Here is a 22,022-nt window from a genome sequence, read left to right as displayed (position 1 = left end):
TTAAGAATTTCTCCTTATTACTCAGATATAGGACTTTATGAGAAGAACTCTTTCTGGTAAATAATTTGGCTTGGCATTTAGGATGAAGCAGATCAGGTGATGTCAAGAAAATATGAAGACAAGTCATCCTGTAGTATATTGGTGGTAGTAAGTACTTTGGTTTCTTACAATTCTTACTGAGCAGGAAAGATCACCAAAGCCAGTAAAGCCACTTGTTTTCACTTCAGACCCTTAAATCTAAATCTACCTTGGGGATTTGTAATGAATGGATCCAGTGGGCAGCAAAAGGCAGAATATGAGCTTGACATCTGCTTTGCTGCTCATAATTTGAATACAGCTGTCTTGGAAGAAAATCTAGTTTTTGAGTTACAGATTCTTTCTGGGATTTGCCAAAAGTCACATCTGTTCTAAGGATGAAAATTCAAACTAAAAGAATCTGTTAAACCAGAGATGTTGTTTAATCTTGAGAAAGAAAAACACATTAATAGCTTTTTGTTCAAACATCAGAGCTCACACAGACCACTACTGAAAGATGGCCCAGGACTCTGGATTGCTCTTTTCAAAAGGATTATAGTTAGGAAAGGTTGAATCCCCAAAATTTTAGATTCCGGTATGGATTTTAGTCACAAAATGTGATGAGTCCTGAACCTGAAGTGAGGAAAATATTGTAACATATTATGCAGCATCTCCAGACCAGTAAAGTCGGAGCCCTTGGGATGCAGCATGGTTGGCAAGAGAAGACTGGTGTGAGGGAAATAGCCCATATTTGAGTTGAGACTGAGAAAACTTTCATTGTTTTATAGTGAATGAACTTTATTCTGATAAAGATGTAAAAACAACTTTGTGTCTCTAGGTCAAAGGTCATTGGAGTAGTTCATAAACTTCCATCGAGATAAGACCCTCATGTTACTTCCCTAGTTGCCTTTCAAGGAAGCAACAATTGCCATAGGCCCATCAAAGAATGGTGAATGAGTGCATGTGCTGACAAGTCGTTACTAAGCTACTAAAATATTAAGCATGGGTCCCACCTCCATTATCCCATATGGAAGCTGGTACTACAGCACAAGGGAGTTGGGCAGAATCAACCTCTTTAAACCTCTGACCCTGAGACTCCATCCTGTACAGTTTAGACAAAACTTAGGATGTGGCCCAAATTGGTTGGTCACTTATCTAATAATAATGGTGGCCACAATGACTTGTTTTGTCACTGTAATCCAATAATAATTCCATTTTAAGAGGATTACGTTGAAATCACTTAGCAAAGGCACCCTGACACCAGAATTGAGATATAATGGCAAAGGGTTCTGTGCTGAAAGTTCTTTGCTACCATCATCTCTTATCATAACTGTCGTACAACTGAATCTTCTCAGACTTGGACTGTGTCACTGCTATGACATCTATGAGCCAACCTCCATTGTATAGATGCCGTGCCTTAATCCCTCTCCTTCATGATAGTGATACTGTATCTAGACAAATCAGAGGGAAGGACCCCAGCTCTGCAAGACAGAGAGACCCAAGCACTCCTACCTCTCTATTTTTTCTCTTTTAATTAAAAATAATTATGATTAGGCTTGAAAAGATTAGATTTTTATTGGTAAATGTCAATTTCACTGTACACTCACAAACTGATGTAAAAATATTTCCAACAATAATAATAAAAATTTATAGATAGGCAAAGTAAGAAAAACGCTGCTTGAGAACTTATTAGAGTTTGATTTAAGGATATTTATTTTGTATATTTTGACATATGATGTTGACAATTTGTGTTTTAACAGTTATAAAGCTTTAACTTTTTGAATTTTAACTTCTACTGTCATTAGATAATTATTGTCTGACACCTCATTGTTTGAAACCCCTACATAACTGTGAAAATTGAAACAAATAAAAATTGAAGAAAATGCTTAGAAAATAAACATTGATATTATCTGTCAAAATGATAAAAAAATAAAAATCAAATTCTGCTAAGTCTAGTTATGATGTACTAATAAGAAGAATGTGAAAACACACCATCTCTAGTACATTATGTTTTGCCAAGTTGATGTGTACGATTCATAATCCAAAACTGAATTTTAAGTTTTTTTTCCCATTACTGTAAAAATGAATCCTCTCTTCTCTTGTTTAACATATGATTATGGTAAAAATAGTGAGAATTATATATTCTTCATATTACAAAAAAATAGTTTGTTTTCAAAGTGCTACCAAGGGGGTGAATCTATGTGCTGAATCACAGCGTGAAAAACATCTTAAGAAAGCACATTTGTTTCTGTATCACATTTGGGGTCTTAGGTATAATGCCTCCTCTGTCATAATGCTGCTCAGGTCAGTTGACTCTTAAGCTTTAATAACAGATTAGTTTGTACATCTATGTGCCTCTAAGAAATAATTACACATACTCGTGCTCAGTTTCATTCTATTCCTGCTGATCAATCTTTTCAGTGTTTATACACTTACCTTGCCAGCAAGTCAATCAGCTCAAGTTTTGACATTCCATCAGGAAGCAATCGAGGAATAGCAGCAACACATGTTCTGAAAAGATCGATTTTCGGTTTTCTCTCACCACTGAAAATTTGAAACAGAGTTTATGGATCACCGGAAGCTGACCAAACTTGAGAAATAAACATGTTCAAAGATCTATAGTTTTGCTAAAATGTTTTGGAAGAGATATAAAACATCTAAAAAAATGTATCTGCTTGAGTGTCAGATCACTGGTAAGGTTCTTGGCAAAAAGTCTGAGCACTACCAATATAATGACAAGGAAACTTCTCTGAAATAAATGACTGGCTTTAGCTGTTCTTGGAGACATGGCTACCAAAACATTTGCTTATTTTTGTGGACTTACTGTAAAACATATCATTTACCTATTCACAGTACCGTATTTAAGAAGACCAACATAATACACAGATTAAAGCACCAGATTCTGGCCCTCTCTATGGCACTGGCACAGAGGACATCTCACACTACCCGCTGAGCACTTAGGAATTTGGAAGTGGGGAGAGAAGGGGAGGCATAGCCAGTGGCCAGAGCACCTATGTTGATCCCCAGATGATGTAACAACCTCTTGAAGGCTGTTACGGGCTGGCACAATTTATAGCAATCCTAAGTCTGCTCTAAATTGTGCAATGGCCAAACTGCTTCCTGGCAGCCCTGAGGATTGGGGTGAGCATAAAGCTCTGTCAGAACCAAGGCCAGGGCCAAAATCTTGAAATTTCTTAAAAGCAGGCTAAGTTTCAACCAATGATTATCTTAATGACAGATATTGCAACAAGCATGGGTTCTAATTATGCCACTTCCTATGACCATTACAAATATTTCTGTGAGAATGCAGAAGTAGAGTAGAAATCCTTCCTATAGTCTCCAAAAAATGATCATTAATTTGACTATTTTTACCAAATCTTCTGCTATTTGGCTATCTGGCATTAGTTACCCATATAAATAAGCTAACCAAAGTACAATATTTTAACAGACATAGTCTTTCACACAATTAATTATTTGTATTGCAGTAGGACCTGGAGGCCCCAACCAAGATCGGTACCTCACTGTGGTAGGTACTCTACAAAAATGTATAGTAAGGGAGAGACTCTGTCTTGAAATCTTACAGTCTAAATAGACAAAGGATGGGAGGGGAAACCAAGGCACAGAGAATTGATGAGACTTTCCCAAAGTCATAGAACCCAGCTCTCCTGAGTCCCAGTCCAGTACCCTCTCTAGACTACATAGGGTATTAAATTTGGATATCTTATTCTCATGATAAATAGCACAGATGGCATTAATTTGGAAACACTGAAACGAGACTAGAGAACATCACCATTTTAATCCATTCTTGAAACTATTAATGTTACAGGTACAAACAGAGCCTATACTTATTATAATATGAAGATGTGAATTTAATGGTAGTTTTGTGGCCCTACTTGGCAGTCATGATTTCTCAGCACATTTTCATACATTCATCAGCTTGAATTTGGACGTGAAAAATATAACAAATCCAAATGAATGTTCAATGTACTCTGCTTCCACTATTATAATGCATGAATATTATTTTTCATGATGAATTACTTAATAGTATCTGTATCTTAAAGTGTATCTTAATTGAATAGATTCCCATTATGAAGTTCTGCATTTACTTGTGAAGTGCATTGAGATCCACTAATGAAAAGCATGATGTAAGAGCTAGGCATTGTTATTATCTCTAAACTATAACTTTTCTTCTGAGAACTTAACAATCTGGTGATCTGTACTAGTACTTCATTAATACCAATACCACTACAAGATAAAATTTGCAGGGCTTCTAGGTAGACAAAGCAGGTTCAGTATTAGACATTTAATTAGTAAAGAATTCTTTGCTAGCAGTCACTAGGGCTAATAGTTTGTGCGTTGAGTGGAAGCTTGTGAGCTAACAGTTCAAAAAGAAAGCTTTATAATGGTAGATGTGAAAATATTTATAAATATTATGTCTCTAGGTTGTTCCAGTAGTTTAGCAACTGTTCAGAGCACTCCTATGGGAGGATCCTAATCTGACAAGCCTTCATGTTCAGGCATTATCTGGGCTAGTAAGGATTCTGTAGACATAGCATGCAAGATTTTATTAAGGAATGGCTGACATGGCTCTGCAGTGATCTCTTTGATTGATTCAGGAACTCATATGATGAATTCTGGACGAAGTTGCTTCCACCTGTTTTCAGCTGGAAGGACAGTGTTTGCATGTTAAGGGTGGGAAATTAAAGCAAACTAGAAAGGATTTTTTTAAGTCTACAAAAATTATTACAGTAATTGTAAAAGAATGTGTATATGCAACTTTGGCATATGATGGCTTTGAGTGTAGTGCAGAGATTGGTAGACCCCTGCACAGATGCAAAATTTGTATCTGCATCTGATCTGCGATCTGCAAAGATGGTCCGTGGATGTGGCTATCCGGGGATATAAGTGGATATCTGCATATTTGCAGGGATCTAGATATAAAATTTGGATCTGCATCCCTCCGCGATCTGCAAATATAAAGCGGATACCCACAGATTTGCAGGGCTCGAGCAATGGGAGGCTCTGCAAACATTTAGGAACGATGAGAGACGTTTTAATGATTTTGTTCAGTTTCGGGAGGAGGTGGGCCTATCCACACTTTGGCCAATCCTGGAGGACTGGTGTCAGCCATGTCCACTTTCCTATTGGGACTTTCATTTGTCAGTAGGCTGAATGGTTACCAAGATGCTTGTGGCAGGATTTCAGTTGGGAGGTTTATAGTGAGGTGGTTATGAAGCAGTGGCCCCAAAGACGACCCACATCACCCCATCACTATTAATACACTTAAGGATTTGGTGCAAATTCCTGATCTCATATATCACTGTGGACAAGAGGCAACCTTGGTCAGTGTGGCGTTCCTGGTAGAATTTTTGGGGCTTTTAGGATCAGCAAATTAGTGCCTGGGCCATGGAGGGCCACTTTGGGAAGGGGTTTGGAATCGAGGCATTTACATTGTGAGGATGATTAGTTATCTTAACATTGAGGATGTCAAAGATAGATTTGGGAGACCGGGGTCAACCCATTATACTGTAGGAAGGTGACGAGGTGAGAATCTGCCCTGTGGGGGCCATGAGGGCATATATTGCAATAAGACCAATTAAAGATGGGACCCTCTTTATTCATAGTGATGGAAGCCCCCTCACAACATACTGGTTTGTTACAATTTTAAGATGGGGGCTTCTAGCTCATAAATTTGTTTCCTATTCATTTCAGGTCAGGGTGGTTACAGCGATGGTGCAGCTGGGTCTGGGGGCCAAGGCAATTCAGGCAATTGGGCGTTGGCATTCTAATGTATACAGGATGCATGTGAAACCCTAGGTTGGGAATCAGAAATAATGTTGCTTATGTTTCCATTTCAGACAATCGCAGATAAGTCAGGCAGCCAGTGGTGAACATAAGAGCAGCCATACTGGGTCAGACCAAAGGTCCATCTAGCCCATTATCTTGTCTTCTGACAGTGGCCAATGCCAGGTGCCCCAAAGGGAATGAACGGAACAGGTGTGGATCTGTGGGCACAATATTGTATACAGTGCACAGGCTGGCTTCCAGGTTGACAGGAGGTTCACAGCTCGGCCTCAGTGGTGAAGCAATCCAGATATAGCATGGCAGGAGAGGCATGATACGGCACCAGTGGATGCCCCTTGTATACTCTGGTGACCCAATAGCAGTCACCGGATGTGACTGTAGTTCATCTTGGGGAAAATGATTTGGGAAAGTGTAAAGGGGTAGACTTGCTGTTCAGAAACAAGAGGGACTTGGTACGGATCCTATATATTTTCCTAGGAGTAAAAATTATTTGGTCTGATGCACGGTGTGGAGCAATGAAGCCCCCGCAGATCGACAAGGCTAGGAGACCTGTGAACAGGGGCACCAGAGTTATTCAGGGTGGATGGGGTCCACCTATCTAATTGGGGAGCTGATCTATTTTTGGCCGACATTAAAGAAGGCTTCAGTAAATACCTGGCTAAATATGGAGAGGAGGCAGCCAAGCAAATTACTGGTATCTCCTTGCGGCAGATGTCCAGTGCAGGTACTTCATAGGGAATGGATATGGTGATCAGATAAAATGGATTAGTCAAGGATTTAAAGGAGGCATTCTTTAAAGGAGTGGAGAAAGAGGGTTTGGGGTTCCCATGACTAGCATGGCAGGGACTCAAACCATCTTCCCCCTTTTTTCCCTCTTAACAAGAGACATGGTATGTCTGCCTGAGCTGAAAAAAAGGGTGTGTCAAGACCATTAATTTTTCCTAAAAAGCTTGGACATCCAAAATGCTCTGAAATAGCTGTGAGCACTGAAGAGCATTATGGGTATTGCTATATGAAAAAACATACCAAGCATAATACTCTGATGCTGAAATAGCATTATTATTATTTACATAGTAACATTAGTGTGCATGATGTTTAATAGAAATAAAAGATGACAAAGTTCCTGACCCAAAGAGCTTACAATCTAATTTAGACTAACAGAGCAATGGGAACCAACAAAGGAGAACAGAGGAAAGGCAGTTACAACACAAAGGTTAGTCACAGCTATAACAACAGCTGGATTTCAGCCAATTAATGGAGTTGACTGGGTATTCGCTGTACTGCTGGTAAGTTGGCCATTTTGTCTGACAAACCTATCAAAAATCCACAAAAGTCCAGCTGCCTCTCTACTACCATATCTCTCCAATGGCCTCATTCCCTACAAGGGGCAAGCCTCCTTTAAAGGGCTGGCTCTCTGATTGTACAACAACTCGCTCTGTCCATCCCACAACAAGGATGGGCAATGTCTGTCCAATGATGTGGCTCCTCTTTCCATCAAGGCAGTTCTCTGCAAGCAGCTGCCCTGCTTCCTTCATCACATGACACCTCAGATTGCTTTGTATCTAGTAAAAATCCCTTTCCCCGGAACACTCAACAGAGAACATGTTCAGTGACTCATACTGGATGTATTTACGAATGCACCAGTGAAGAAATGCTCCTTTTAATCCTCTTAAATTCGAGGCCATCACTACAAGATGACTTGGGACTGTAATGAAGGTTTGATTTTCACTATAGTCATGGACATTGAAGAGAAATTTCAAAACTTCTTTACTATTAACTGTAGTTCTCAAAATTTACTGCCACCATTTTGAAGTTCAGTGATGGCAGAAATATTTAGCAACAGGGGTCTGAGTCATTCCTTTACATACTCTGCTGATAGGCCTGCATTGTGGACACGGGTGCTTTTTACACTACCTTCCCATTCCTAAAGTTCTGAGGTCATTTGGCCGCTTTACCACATGCATGCAAATAAACACTAAAATCCAGAAAAACAAAGCTATATTTTCTAATTAAGAGAGGGGGGAACATCACTGACCAGTCCTGCTGTATCCACAAATGGTGGATTTCACAAAAGACACTAATTGTATGCATTAGCAAACTGTACTTGTTATTCTCTGTCCCTATGACAACTAAGACAGAACTTGAGACTGGTTGGAAAAAATAAAGCAAAAGGTCCTTTTGAGTTATTTTTTCAATCATATAGGATTTTGCTTTACTTTCATTTAACACTCACGTGATCATGTCTTCAGGTTCCTTGTTTAACATCTGTATGTTAGTTAGCATCATGCATCGTCCGACTTCTTTATCAAGATGTCTTAGTATGTTGTCCACAGCTTTTCTTACTTGAGAATAATACAATGACATACCTGTAAAAATATATATTTAAATTTTTAAAGAAGAATATAATATTAATAGAGATTCAGGCATTTTGAAGAAGGGAGAGCCTTATTCTAGTAATGTTACAAGAAGTAAAAAAACACAAAGTTTTACCTATAATGTAACCTATTGCCTCAACTACTATACCCTGATTCAGAGCCATATCAGCCACCCTTTCTCACAGTGAGTAGTACCTTACTCTGAGAGTAGTCCCAATGATTTGGACTACTTATGGGAAAAGATACTAACACAGCCTTAGTAGCTTAGTAACTGAAATCTGGCTGTAAGTGGTTAAATGAAAACTGAATTTTATATAATTCTAGTTCACATCCTGAAAAGCTTTATTATATATTTAGCCACCCTCTGAGACTTTGAGAGCTTTAAAAATATCTGACAAAAATAAAGGTTCTGAGCCAGCAGCTAGTCTTAAAATTAACACAAAAATTGGATTTGAACTAGCTCTCAAAATACTCTTTTGGTATGAAAAATTAGGTCATGCTGTTTTGTATTAAATACAATATTAGTTTCATACTGTGATGCACTCGCAAATGGAAATCAGATAATTTAAAGGTAGATATAATTTACACAATTAAAAATGTAAACCCCAAAACATAACACTTCTTATTTTTATCCTATTAGGCTGAGCTTTTCAAAGAATCCCAAGGAAACTTTAGATAAATCACCACCAATCAAGAGGTATTTCTTAATCTGCTTTTCTCTAACTATTTCACTTTTTAGCAGATAAAGCCAGCATAGGTTCAGAACTCTGAAATGACCTCAACATTCAACTTCTTCATATGCTCTAAATCCCATGGTAGTGTAGGAAACATATGAATAAGTAATCTACCATGATTTTATATTACATTGAACATGAGCAATTGACTCTCCATTTCATTTCAGAATTAAAATTCTTTTTATTAAAAAAACAACGAATGCAGCCTCACTAAGTGGAAACCAGACTGTTTAAAGCAGGTGCTAAATATTTTGCTGCAAAACTACAGTAATAAGAAATAAATTAATAACAAGAATTCAATCCTGCAGACTTTTAATACTAGCTGCAGAGCTTACTAACGTGAGTAGTAATTGAAGTAAATATGATTAGCACTAATACCTAGTAGTAAGTGTTTATAGGATTGGGCCTTAAATTTTTACAGTTTTTTATTATCATGATTATATACTATAGTACGCAAAAGTATTTTTCATTGGTGGGGAATTATACTGCACTTGCTTCCAGTACTTGCTTCCAGTTTCTTCCAGTACTTAAAATATAGATACTCTACAACTGATGGTGTTTCTCAAGCTAGTGAATACATGTGAAGTACAAACACTGTATTTCAATTACTAGCAGGGAAACTGAATAAACAAACAAATATTCAGCATTCAGAAGATTTATCTATTTACTTACATACTCAATGAATCATGAAATATTTCCCAATAAGCTTAAATTTAAGAAAATAGAATTAATCAGTCTAAAGGATATATTTAACTAAAAGTACATGATAAATAAAAATACAATTAAATACATAACTATATTAAAATTTTCTACATATTCACTTAGGAGTCTTGTACATGGTTACACTGATCATTATAAGTTTGCACATTATTACATGCCTTTACTGACCTATCATTTTAGCTTCCTCCTCTGTGAGAGTTTTGCTTAAGTAAGTTTTCTTCACTCTTAGAGTGTTTCCAGAGGGAAGGACAGCTCCAGTAACTGGCATTGGAGGTTCACCATCTTTTTGCTGCAAGCTATCAGCAATCACCAAGAAAGCTCTCAGACCAATATTCATTCTCTGTAAAGTTCAAAATGTGAATGAATAGCATAATCAAATAATTACCCCTCTGCTTACATTTCAGAAATAAAATTTTGCTATACCAAATCTGAATAAATTAAATTACAGAGATATTTCCCTCTGCCAAAATTTGAACAGAATAAAATAATGTTTCTAATCAACCACATTAAATGTTAGCACATATATCTATGTCTATAACGCAAACTCCATACAGTTGTGGCAATTACAAAAAATCTGTGGTATAAACATTCAACAATATTTCCTACAATGCATCATATCTTGTATTAAATAAGGCTAAAATAAAAAATGGTTACTCACCTTCTTGTAACTGTTGTTCTTCGAGATGTGTTGTTCATGTCCATTCCAATCACGCTGCATGCATGACAGCCAGAAGATTTTTCCCCAGCATTATCCGTAGGGTTGCCTGGGCACCCCCTGGAGTCACGCCTACATGGCACCCAATATAGAACCCTGCCAACCCCCAACCCCCATTCAGTTCCTTCTTGCTGGAGACTCTGACAGAGGGGTAGGAGGGAAGGTATTGGAATGGACATGAACAACATATTTCGAAGAATAACAGTTACGAGAAGGTGAGTAACCGTTTTTTCTTCTTCAAGTGCTTGTTCATGTCAATTTCAATCAGGTGACTCACAAGGCCAAGTTCAGGAGGCGGGGTCGGAGTTGTCCACCGATTGTAGTACCGCTCTACCAAAGGCCGTGTCATCTCTCGCCTGCTCGGTGATTGCATAATATGTGGTGAAAGTGTGTATGGAGGACCACATCGCTGCCCTGCATATTTCCTGGTTAGGAACCTGAGCCAGGAAAGTGGCTGAAGAGGCCTGCGCCTAGTGGAGTGTGCGGTGATCGGAGGGGCAGACACCACTGCCATGTTGTAGTACTCTCGGATGCAGGACGTGAGCCACGACAAAATTCATTGAGAGGAGACTGGAAGACCTTTCATCCTGTCTACCACAGCCACAAACAGTTGAATGGACTTCCGGCACAGTTTTGTTCTTTCAAAGGCTAGTGTTCTGCGGATGAGTGAAGCCACTCTAATGAGTGAAGCCTCTGCTCCTTGCCGCTCGAGTGCGGCTTAGGATAGAGCACTGGGAGGAAGATATCCTGGTTGATATGAAACTGGGAGACAACCTCCGGGAGGAACGCAGGATGTCGTCTGAGCTGAACCTTGTCCTTATAGAACACATGTAAGGGGGCTCTGATGTTAGGATCTTGAGCTTGGACACCCTTATGGCTGAGATTATTGCTACCAGAAAAGCCACCTTGTACAACAGGCAAAGCAGGGAACAAGTCGCCAGTGGTTTGAAGGGTGGCCCCATCAATTTTGAAAGGACCAGATTGAGGTCCCAGGCTGGGACCAGCTGCCTGACTTGCGGGTATAGCCTGTCGAGATCTTTCAGGAAACGGCTGACCATAGGGTTGACGAAGATTGACCGGCCCTCTGTGCCTGGGTGGAAGGCAGAGATGGCGGCCAAGTGAACCTTTATTGATGACATGGACAACCCCTGCTGCTTGAGATGGAGGAAAGTCTAATATAAGTGGCATGGAGACAAGTGTCAGAAACAAATGGTGTTGTGCCAACCAGAAAATCTCTTCCACTTGGCAAGGTAGGTAGCCCTTGTGGAAGGCCTCCTACTGCCAAGGAGGACTTGTCTAACCTGGTCCGAGCAAGAGAGCTCCGTCAGGTTCAGCCATGGAGCTTCCATGCTGTGAGGTGCAGCAACTCAAGGTTCGGGTGTTGGAGGTGGCCGTGGTCATGAGTTAGTAAGTCCAGGAAGAGCGGCAAGGTGACTGGAGCATTTCCAAGAGCGATGTGTACCAGTGCTGGTGGGGCCAGGCTGGAGCTATCAATATCACCAAAGCTCGTTCCCTCCAAATCTTGAGGAGCAGCTTGTGAACGAGAGGGATAGGCGGAAATGCGTATAGGAGATGGCCTTCCCATGGGAGGAGGAACGCGTCCGTGATGGAACCTGGACTGTGATTCAGGAAGGAGCAAAAACTTCTGGCACTTCCTGTTGTGTCGTGTGGTGAACAGGTTTATCTGGGGAAAGCCCCCAAGTTTGCAACGTCCGGGCAAAGGGACCACTTGTGGCCTTGGAATGACCTTCTGAGATAGTCCGCCAACTCGTTTTCTACTCCAGGGAGGTACGATGCTTGTAAATATATCGAATGCTCTACATAGAAGTCACACAGCATGAGGGCTTCCTGGCACAGGGGAGAGGAGTGTGCACCCCGCCGTTTGTTGATATAAAACATCGCCGTGGTGTTATCTGTCATAACTGATACACATCTCCCTGTTAAGTGGGCTCAGAAAGTCTGACACGCCAAGAGTACCACTTTCAGCTCTCTGACGTTGACGTGGAAGCGAGTTCTGCCTGAGACCAGAGACCTTGTGTCCTGAGATCTCCCAAATGTGCTCCCCAGCCCATAACTGACACATCTGTCACTAGGGAGAGAGAAGGCCGAGGGCTGGTAGTATGGGATCGCACACATATTACCTGTGGGTCAAGCCACCACTGGAGGGCGTTGAGAACTGAGCGAGGCAGAGTCACAACCCTGTCCAAACTGTCCCAAGCCGGCCAATACACCGAGACTAGCCATGATTGGAGAGGCCAGCGACTGAGCCTGGCATGTTGCACCACAAAGGTACAAGCAGCCATTTGTCCTAGAAGTTTCAGGCAATTCCTTGCTGTTGTGGTGGGGAACTGCCTTAGACCTTGTATGATGTCGCCGAGGGACAGAAACCTTGCTTCTGAGAGGTATGCCCTGGCTTTTGTCGACTCAGGTACTTCCCCTATAAACTATCCTCTGAACCCGGGACAGCATCGATTTCCCCTCGTTCAGAAGGAGGCCCAGTTCATCAAATGTTGTTCTTATGAAGTCGACTTGTGCCTCCACTTGAGATCTGGAGCGGCCCTTGATGAGCCAGTCGTCGAGGTATGGGAACACCTGTACCTGCCACCTGCGCAGGAACGCGGCCACGACTGCCATGCACTTGGTGAACACATGAGGTGCCGCTGACAGGCCGAACGAGCAGACTGTGAAATGGTGGGTGCTGTTCACCACAAACCTGAGCTATTTTCTGTGGGACAGAGTTATTGTTATGTGAAAGTATGCGTACTTCAAGTTGAGGGCGGCATACCATCTCCTGGTTCTGGGCCACCCTGCACAACAACTGTTGCAGGACCCTGCTATCCTCCAACGTGGGGACTGTTGATATGCCCACAATGGCCTCAGCTGGGGAGGAGGAGGCCGAGAGCACAGCACATGGCCTTGGTCACTGACCTTGGCCCCAAGAGAGTCACTTTGTCCATTGGGGTGCTATAAATGCTGGTGCCACAGTCGCCGGTGCCAAGGAGGTCGGTGCCAAGATGGTCATCGGCACGGAGGCCTGAGCAGCAAGCAGGGGTATCGGCGTCGTTTCTGGTGCCAGCTGCTGCGCGGAGGTGAAGGATACCGACACGACCAACACCGACCTGCATCTCAATGCCTGGCTCTGACCCTGGGCTTGATGATAGGCCCAGGGAGTCCAAAACGGCCACTGAGCTGGTGGTTGCCATTGAGGTGGCCACGGTGCTGGAGGAGGCTGGCGGTGTCGCCAAGATCTAGATTTCCTATCTAACTGATAGGACTCTGCCTCAGACTCCGAGGTCTCCAAAAAGGAAGACCACAGAGGAGTGATACTGGGTGGTGCTGATGAGCAGTGCTGGGGATTGGTGCAGTCCCCTCACGTGGGCAGCCGGCACCAGGGAGTGGCATCGTGGAGATGGGGAGAGGTGCGACATCATTGCCGGCTTGCCCCTAGATGGGATAGGTGGCTGGGTTCTGACCAGTGCCTCATCCCTCCTTGGAAAAGGCAGTGCTGTGAGGCAAATATAATCCTGTGCCACCTCAAAAGTCTTTGGAGAGGAGGGGAGTTGAATATCCCGGTTTGACGGTCTGGAGAACGGTAGTGGGTTGGACTCGACTGGACACCTGGCAGGGCAGAAGTTGACGAGCTCCTGGGAGGTGCTGGGCCCAATTTAGGCTGGATGGGCTGAGGCCTTCCTGTTGCTGGCTCCTAAGGCTTAAGAGGGGGAGAGCACCATCTCTCCTGCCTCTTTTTCTTTTGGAGCACATGGATGAAGACCAGCGGCTACCAGGAGTCTTATGCTCAGCACCGTTTCAGTGCTGGGAGTCTTTAGCCTCCTTCCTTGATGCCGGCTTGCGCAACATTGGCACCACATACAGAGGAGGACGCACTTGGCACGGGCTCCGATGACCCGAGGTCGGACTGTGGGCAGAGGGCTGCCTCCATGAGGACAACTCTAAGTCTCTGCTTGCGATCCTTAAGGATCCCTAGCTGAAACCCTTTACAAATGTGGCACTTGTCCTTTTGGTGACTCTTGCCAAGGCACTTCAAACAAGAAGTGTGCGGGTCACTCCTTAACATCAATTTACCACAGACTTCACACGGTTTGAACCCTGGTGACCGAGGCATACCCTGGTGTTGGGGGATGAAACGGGGAAACCTGGAACCTAGCTGGAACCCTCAAAACAGAAACTTAGAGAAACTACTAACACTGCTAATACTACTAACTAAGAATCTAACTATATACAAATGATAGTGGGACACTGCTAGAGGCGTTTGCAGAAGCAAAGTGAGGGAAGGTCCAGCTAGCCGTCACTGGCAGTAAGAAGGAATGGAGGGAGGGTTGGGTTGGCAGGGCCCTATATTGGGCACCATGTCGGTGCGACTCCAGCGGGCGCCCAGGACGACTCTATGGATACTGCCAGGGGAAAAATCTTCCGGCTGTTGTTCATGCAGCGCATGCACACCTGATCGGAATTGAGATGAACAAGTACTTGAAGAAGAATATAAATTATTCTGAGCAATCAAAATTAAAGTTGAACATAATGCAATAAATACATATTTCAGTAAAAAGTGTGCATATATGTCATACCTCTGGATTAAGACTGAAAGCTTTTGCTGGTTTTCCAACACAAAGAAAGTCAAAGATAATTTCTTTCATTGCAAAATCTAAACGTTCCTAAAATGGAAAAAAGAATTGTAACAAATCATATGAAGTTGCTTCTTTTGTTAAATGCAATAGAAATATTGAAGCAGGATGTCATCAGGATTTATTTAAATTTATTTAGGATCATATTTTCAAAAGTGCACAGCACCCACAGTGTGTTCCAGACTTTCACTATAACTCAACTCCTATTCCAGCTACTATCTAAATGGAAGTTGCTGAGTATTGAGCACTTTTGAAAATCTGGCCTCTTAATTTAGGTACCTAAATGAATAACTTTGAACGTCTCTTTTTAAAATTATTTAAATTTCACTTGAGCAATTGTAGTACTAATGTGCTATTTTATAAAACAAAAGTCTATTCACAGATGCAAAGTGTCTAAAATTCAGCAAAGCATTTAAGTATATGCTTAAGTGCATCCCCATTTAGCAAAGCACTTAAGCAAGGGCTTAATTTTAAGCACATTTGTAAGTGCTTTGCTAAATGGGGATGGTTTGCTGAACTGGAGCCACAGAGGAGACTAGACTTCTATTGATGAGTGCAGAATTTATGTGGTAACTCCCATTAATACCAAATAACATTATGTGTGTCAGTCCCTGGTGCATTAAAATTGCATTACTGGAACTGATCCTGCCACTTTCCCTTGTTTTACACCAGTGCAACTCCACTATCATTTCTAGCCTAATCCACATCCACAATTTACCATTGCCTAAGAGAAGGCTATCATTAGGGGCGGATGAATAAAGTGACACAATACCGAGTTTATTCTTCCATTAATAATTTATTAGGAAAATAAATTATTCATTACTTGGACACAGTTCTTTTCCATACCTGTGCAATGAACTGTATAATTTTCACAAAGATGTTTAGAGGCATATCTCTTGGTACCACACCACGGGACCCTTTTGGAAATAGCGTTGTGACAATGGTTATAAGTCGACTAAGAAAAGAAAAAAGCAAGTATTAGCACAGTTCCATTCCTTGCAGATGAGTGGCAGGTGTATCTTCTTGTTTAATCATCCCAAATTCTGTCTGGAAATCTTGGTCTCATTTAGAAAGCCTCAGGTATAGAAAGGCGTTTCCAAATTAAAAGGTACAGTAGTACCTTGCTCTATTTCTTTGTTTCTAAATTTGACTGAGTAATTGCTATTTGGTTATTGTGCTGCAAGCATCCACAATCCTGCCAATAACACATTTCTCTTTCAATTTCCACTATTTCCAGAAGCAAAGAGTGAGTCTGTTTATATTCTGGCTCTTCCAAAAGCAAAAGCTTTTGGTATAGTAATTGAAAAAAGCAGGAGAAAAATTGTTAAATGTCACAAAAGGGAATACTTTATTGTGCACATTTGACAGAAGAATCTCTTCTAGGTCAAGGACACTCAGTGGAGTCACGGGACTTCTACAATGGAAACATCCACAGCAAAGGGGCCTGGTTACAATTACAACTGCAAAACTTTACCTCTGGGTAGCTGTATTGCTTTCACATTTAATTCTAATCATGTAAACCCATAGTAGTCTGTAGAGAGACTCCAGTGCAACTCGAGCCATTTTGGGATCCTTGTTCTAGAAGAAAAACACAAGCAAACAGTAGATTTCAGCCAGTTAAGTCTTAACGCTACAAATCCTTCTAATTTTTTTAGGAGCACAACCTATAAAGGAAGTTTGGGCTGCATATCCACTCTTAGTACATGCCAAGATTTATAACTTTGGTACGGAGCATCATAAAAATACATGGAAAAACACAGCTGATGGATGCCCAAATATAGTACTGGCACCCAGAAAAATATATAACATTATGATTGTACAGAATTTAATCTTAAAAGTTTTTTAAAACTTATTTCTAAATGACCCATCTTTTAAAATACTATTAAAGATTTCAGACATCCTAAGTGTTTGTGTTAGCATAAAATAGATGAGATGTAGTGCAATTAAGAATCACTATGGAAACCAATCCTATTCAAATCTAGACAAAAATTTCATCTTCAATTAAGCTGTCGGACTTCTGATAATACAAATCTTATTCCATTTTTATGCATTGATATTAAGCATACATCCAATAAATGTATTATATACTGCACACATTTAAAAATGACAACACTTAAACTTAGATAGAATGACCAGTCATACTGGGTAACATTTGAGGCTGAGAATAACATCTGTGTTGGGTTTTTTTTGGAAGAGTTTGAACCAGTAAAGTCTCTTGTTTCCCCTTCATCTGGTGTGGTGGTCAGTTGTTTTAGTCTTTGGGTAGCTACAGTGCTTACTTTATATTTTTTATTACAAATATTTGCATTGTAAAAATGATAGTTAAAATAAATAGTATTTTTCAATTCACCTCATAAAAGTACTGTAGTGCAATCTCTATTGTGAAAGTGTAACTTACAAATGTAGATTTTTTTTGTTCCATAACTGCACTCAAAAACAAAACAATGTAAAACTTTAGAGCCTACAAGTCCACTCAGTCCTACTTCTTGTTCAGCCAATCGCTAAGACAAACAAGTTTGTTTACATTTATGGGAGATACTGCTGCCTGCTTCTTATTTATAATGTCACCTGAAAATGAGAACAGGCATTCACATGGCACTTTTGTAGCAGGCTTTGCAAGGTATTTACATGCTAGATATGCTAAACATTCATATGCCCCTTCATGCTTCAGCCACCATTCTGGAGGACATGCTTCCATGCTGATGATGTTTGTAAAAAAAAAAATAGTGCCTTAATAAAATTTGTGACTGAACTCCTTGAGGGAGAACTATATGTCCCCTGCTCTGTTTTACCCGCATTCTGCCATATATTTCATGTTATAGCAGTCTTGCATGATGGCCCAACACATGTTGTTTGACTTAAGAACACTGTCACTGCAGATATGACAGAATGCAAAGAAGGCACCAATGTGAGATTTCTAAAAATAGCTACAGCACTCGACCCAAGGTTTAAGAATCAGAAGTGCTATCCAAAAATCTGAGAGGGACAAGGTGTGAAGCATGCTTTCAGAAGTCTTAAAAGAGCAACACTCCAATGCAGAAACTACAGAGTACTCCTGCACTGATAGGGCAATGCATGGAGGCATTCAGTGGCAGAGGCCAGGAAAGAATTAAGTGAGCGCAAATAGCGGAAGCAGGACACGATGGTGAGGCTAATGGGGGAGCAAACGGACATGATGAAGTGTCTGTTGGAGCTGCAAAAAGCCAACAAGAGCACAGTCCCCCACTGCATCCACTGTATAACCACCTACTCTCCTCCCCATGTTCCATAGCCCCCTCACCCAGACGTCCAAGAACGCGGGGGGAGGCTCCGGGCACCCAGCCACTCCACTCCACTCCAGAGGATGGCCCAAGCAACAGAAGGCTGTCATTCAAACAGTTTGATTTTTAGTGTGGCAACAATAAGATATGTGGCCTTGTCCTTCCCTCCTCCCCGACCCCATCTGGGCTACCTTGTCCATTATCTCTTTTTTTTTTAATTAATAAAGAAAGAATGCATGGTTTCAAAACAATAGTTACTTTATTTTGAAGGGGTGAGGGTGGTTGGCTTAAAAGGAATTAAAATCAATAAAGAGGGCGGGTTTGCACCAAGGAGAAACACACACAACTGTCACACTGAAGCCTGGCCAGTCATGAAACTGGTTTTCAAAGCCTCTCTGATGCGCAGCGCACCTTGCTGTGCTCTTCTAATCGCCCTCGTGTCTGGCTGCTCAAAATTGGATGCCAGGCGATTTGCCTCAACGTCCAACTCTGCCATAAATGTCCCCCCCTTACTCTCACAGATATTATGGAGCACACAGCAAGCAGCAAGAACAATGGGAATGTTGGTTACGCTGAGGTCTGACCTAGTCAGCAAACAGTGCCAGCAAGCTTTTAAACATCCAAAGGCACATTCTACCACCATTCTGCACTTGCTCACCCTATAGTTGAACTGCTCCTTACTACTGTCCAGGCTTCATGAGCCATGGGAGCAAGGGTAGGCTGGGGTAGGTGCGACCATGCGGTGCTGCTGGCTGGGAGAGCAGCCTGAGGCAGAAGCCTCCAGCTCGCATGATATTCCAGGCAGGACTGAATCTCCATGACACGAAACTTAAAGAAGAGAATGACCTGGAGTCTCTGGCTCCCATTTGGTGCTCTAAGAGGAGAATAGCCATGTGTGTCCAGGCACCCCTGGTCAACCTCACCGAGGTCTGCCAGGAGCACCCAGGAGACGTACGACGGCTATCAGTCCTACTGCACTGTCAGCTGCGAAGGCAAGGAGCTGCTGCTGTGTAGCAATGTAGTACCGCATCTGCCAGCAGCACCCAGGAGACATACGGTGACTGTGAGCTGAGCGGGCTGCAGGCTTGCTGTGTTATGATGTCTGCATGGGTAACCCAGGAAAAAAGGTGTGAAACGATTGTCTGCCGTTGCTTTCACAGAGGAAGAGACGAAGGGGGGGCCTGACAACATGTACCCAAAACCACCCTCGACAATGTTTTTGTCCCATCAGGCATTGGGAGCTTAGCCCAGAATTCCAATGGGCAGTGAAGACTGCGGGAACTGTGCGATAGCTACCCACAGTGCACCACTCTGTAAATCGATTCTAACCACAGTAGTGAGGACGCACTCCACCGACTTAATGCGCTTAGTGTGGACATACGCAATCGACTGTATAAAATCGGTTTCTAAAAATTGACTTCTATAAAATAGACCTAATTTCATAGAGTAGACAAGGCCTAAGTCACTTTTCAGCATCTAGCATAATTTTGGCCTTGATCCAGCAAAACATTTAGGCAAATGAGTAAGCTTTATTGACCTCTGTTGTACTGCTCACCATTCTCAAAGTTAAGCAAGTAGACCCTTAATACCCGCAGTTTGTCCTACAGTTCCCCCTGTGCCAGAGGGGAGGAGGAGCAAGTAAAAGCATGCAGCTGGCTACACTGGATTTACTGGATTTACTCTACTTCCAGATTCTGTTCCATCAGGGGAATCTCTCACCTACATCCTTACAGCAATTTACTGTTTGTTTTGTGCTACTGGGCAGTGCAGAGCTGCTGGCCATAACATGAAGTATCTCTACCTAGCACTCCACGGATGTCTGTGAGGAGACCTGTAACTGCATTAGTTGGTGCACCACATTCCAGAGGTGTGGCGACATGCCAGCTATGGAATCTGTTCAGCCCCACCCCCACTAGCAGCACATGCTAACCAGAGAACCATGTTGCTTCTTTTAGAGCAGTAGCACAGGATACCGTTGGTGCATGGTTTTGGCATACCCTGAGAGATTCTGCCCTGCAATCACAGTGGCATATACAGCAGGCCCACTTGATTCCCTTTTAATATAAGGGCAGAATTTGTATTACTCTGAAATTCCTCTATAATTTTGCCCTAATACATCCAAATATTGGCAGTGGTCATCTGGGATTTATTCATGGGCAGTTCCATCGCTTCGTCTCTTCTCTTCAGCTTTAACTTTTCATTCTATCCTAGCTAATGAGGTCACCTGGGATGCCTGAGTGTTACTTACAGTCCCTAGCCTATAACAGGTTATTCTCAGTGATGGCCTTTGATTCTGGAACTTTTATCTCTCGGGTCTGAAAGTGCCCAAGTTTCCTGACAATCAAATACTGTATCTATTTCTCCAAGGGTGATGTCTTGGCCATATAGAAGTCAATGGGAGCTTTGCCGAGGAGCAGATGGGATTTTATTCTGGCAGGTTGGGATAAGTCTGTAATACTGTAAAGTAGATCACAGATACATATCTATGCAAAGCAAATAATAATATCCATCATATAAGGTCACAGGCATAGTTCAGGAAATTGCTCCAGCCAGGCCAACGGGGCTGAGCAGGGTTGCGGGGGGAAGCAAATTCCACACTTGCCCGGGGCTTGCAGTTTGGGAAGCAATGCCTCCCTCTCCCTCCACCCCCCATGCCCTCCCAAACTATGCCTATGTATTAGGTTTTAAAAAGGCCCCACAAAAAAAAAACAACTTTGTTTCTGGAATGCTTGCTAACCATCCAAAAATTGATTAGCTGAGATAAGTTTAAGGTGGTATAAAATATAAAGTAAAGCCTACAGACAACTTTCTAAAAACCACCTTATCTTACTGTTTAGAACACAGAAATGCTTTCATTGTTCCACCTAACTCCCTCCCTCTTCTGCTGATTTATGTGCCTGAATGACATTGGTCTGAACTTTGACCAAGCAGCTTTTTAAGTTAACGTACAGTATAAGTGAGAATGAAAGGATAGCTTTGCTAATGCAGAGTGTCATGTATTAGCATGACTAACATTTAATTTTAAACATTACTCAAGCCACAGTCACTAAATAAAGACATTTAAAACATTTACAAATATGTCAGAATGACTTAAACACACTAAACTAAATAACTACAGCTGAATTTCATAAATTCTATAAAAGCAAGTCACAAAAATTAATGGCAGTGCTGTTGAGCCACATCACTTTTTAAAAACTAAAGTTAATATACAATTACATATAAAAATCTGTATCAAATTAACACTTAAATGATGAATTATTTTTTATTTCATTATTAACTACTGCATTTCAAAACTACCATTTGACATCAAAGCAGTACTGCATTTAGTTAAAAAAAAAAACAGGAAGCTCAGTCATCAAAACAGTATGTGAAATATTAATGAAACAACAGAAACTAGATATGGAAAAGATCTATTAGGTCACTTTGCCTAACCTCCCTTGTCTAACAGAAGGACGATAGTTCCTTATTAAATATTCTCTATCACTTTGTCCAGTACAACTTTAAAATGATCCAAAGCAATAGGACTGCCACTTCCTTTTGGAAACTACCCCATAGATTACATTCCTCACTTGTTAGGAGATGTTTACAGTTACATAACATAAATGCTTGTCCCAATTCAGCAAACTGCATCAATAGTCTTTTTTGCTGGACAAGCCATGGATTTTGGCAACCTATTGAGAGGACAGTTCAGCATACTGCAGAAACATCTTCGCAATGCTTAAAAAGTCTCCAAATACGCAACATATCTCAATTTA

The 22,022-nt window shown here is 41.5% G+C and overlaps 1 protein-coding gene across 7 annotated transcripts in view; it reads right to left on the bottom strand.

The window, feature by feature from the left end:
• Positions 1 to 22,022, bottom strand: part of FRY (FRY microtubule binding protein) — a 374,481-nt gene that overhangs the window by 147,623 nt on the left and 204,836 nt on the right. For all 7 annotated transcript variants that reach the window (XM_038411093.2, XM_043504385.1, XM_043504383.1 and 4 more), the window contains exons 12-17: positions 16,482 to 16,585; positions 15,854 to 15,962; positions 14,951 to 15,037; positions 9,818 to 9,989; positions 8,054 to 8,186; positions 2,452 to 2,559 (exon numbers count right to left, since the gene is read on the bottom strand). In XM_038411093.2, coding sequence (XP_038267021.1) covers positions 2,452 to 2,559; positions 8,054 to 8,186; positions 9,818 to 9,989; positions 14,951 to 15,037; positions 15,854 to 15,962; positions 16,482 to 16,585 — 713 coding nt within the window. The remainder of the gene's footprint in view (positions 1 to 2,451; positions 2,560 to 8,053; positions 8,187 to 9,817; positions 9,990 to 14,950; positions 15,038 to 15,853; positions 15,963 to 16,481; positions 16,586 to 22,022) is intronic.

This window comes from Dermochelys coriacea, chromosome 1 (genome assembly GCF_009764565.3).
Source record: "Dermochelys coriacea isolate rDerCor1 chromosome 1, rDerCor1.pri.v4, whole genome shotgun sequence".
Classification (NCBI taxonomy): domain Eukaryota; kingdom Metazoa; phylum Chordata; order Testudines; family Dermochelyidae; genus Dermochelys; species Dermochelys coriacea.
This window is presented reverse-complemented; position numbering and strand designations above follow the sequence as displayed.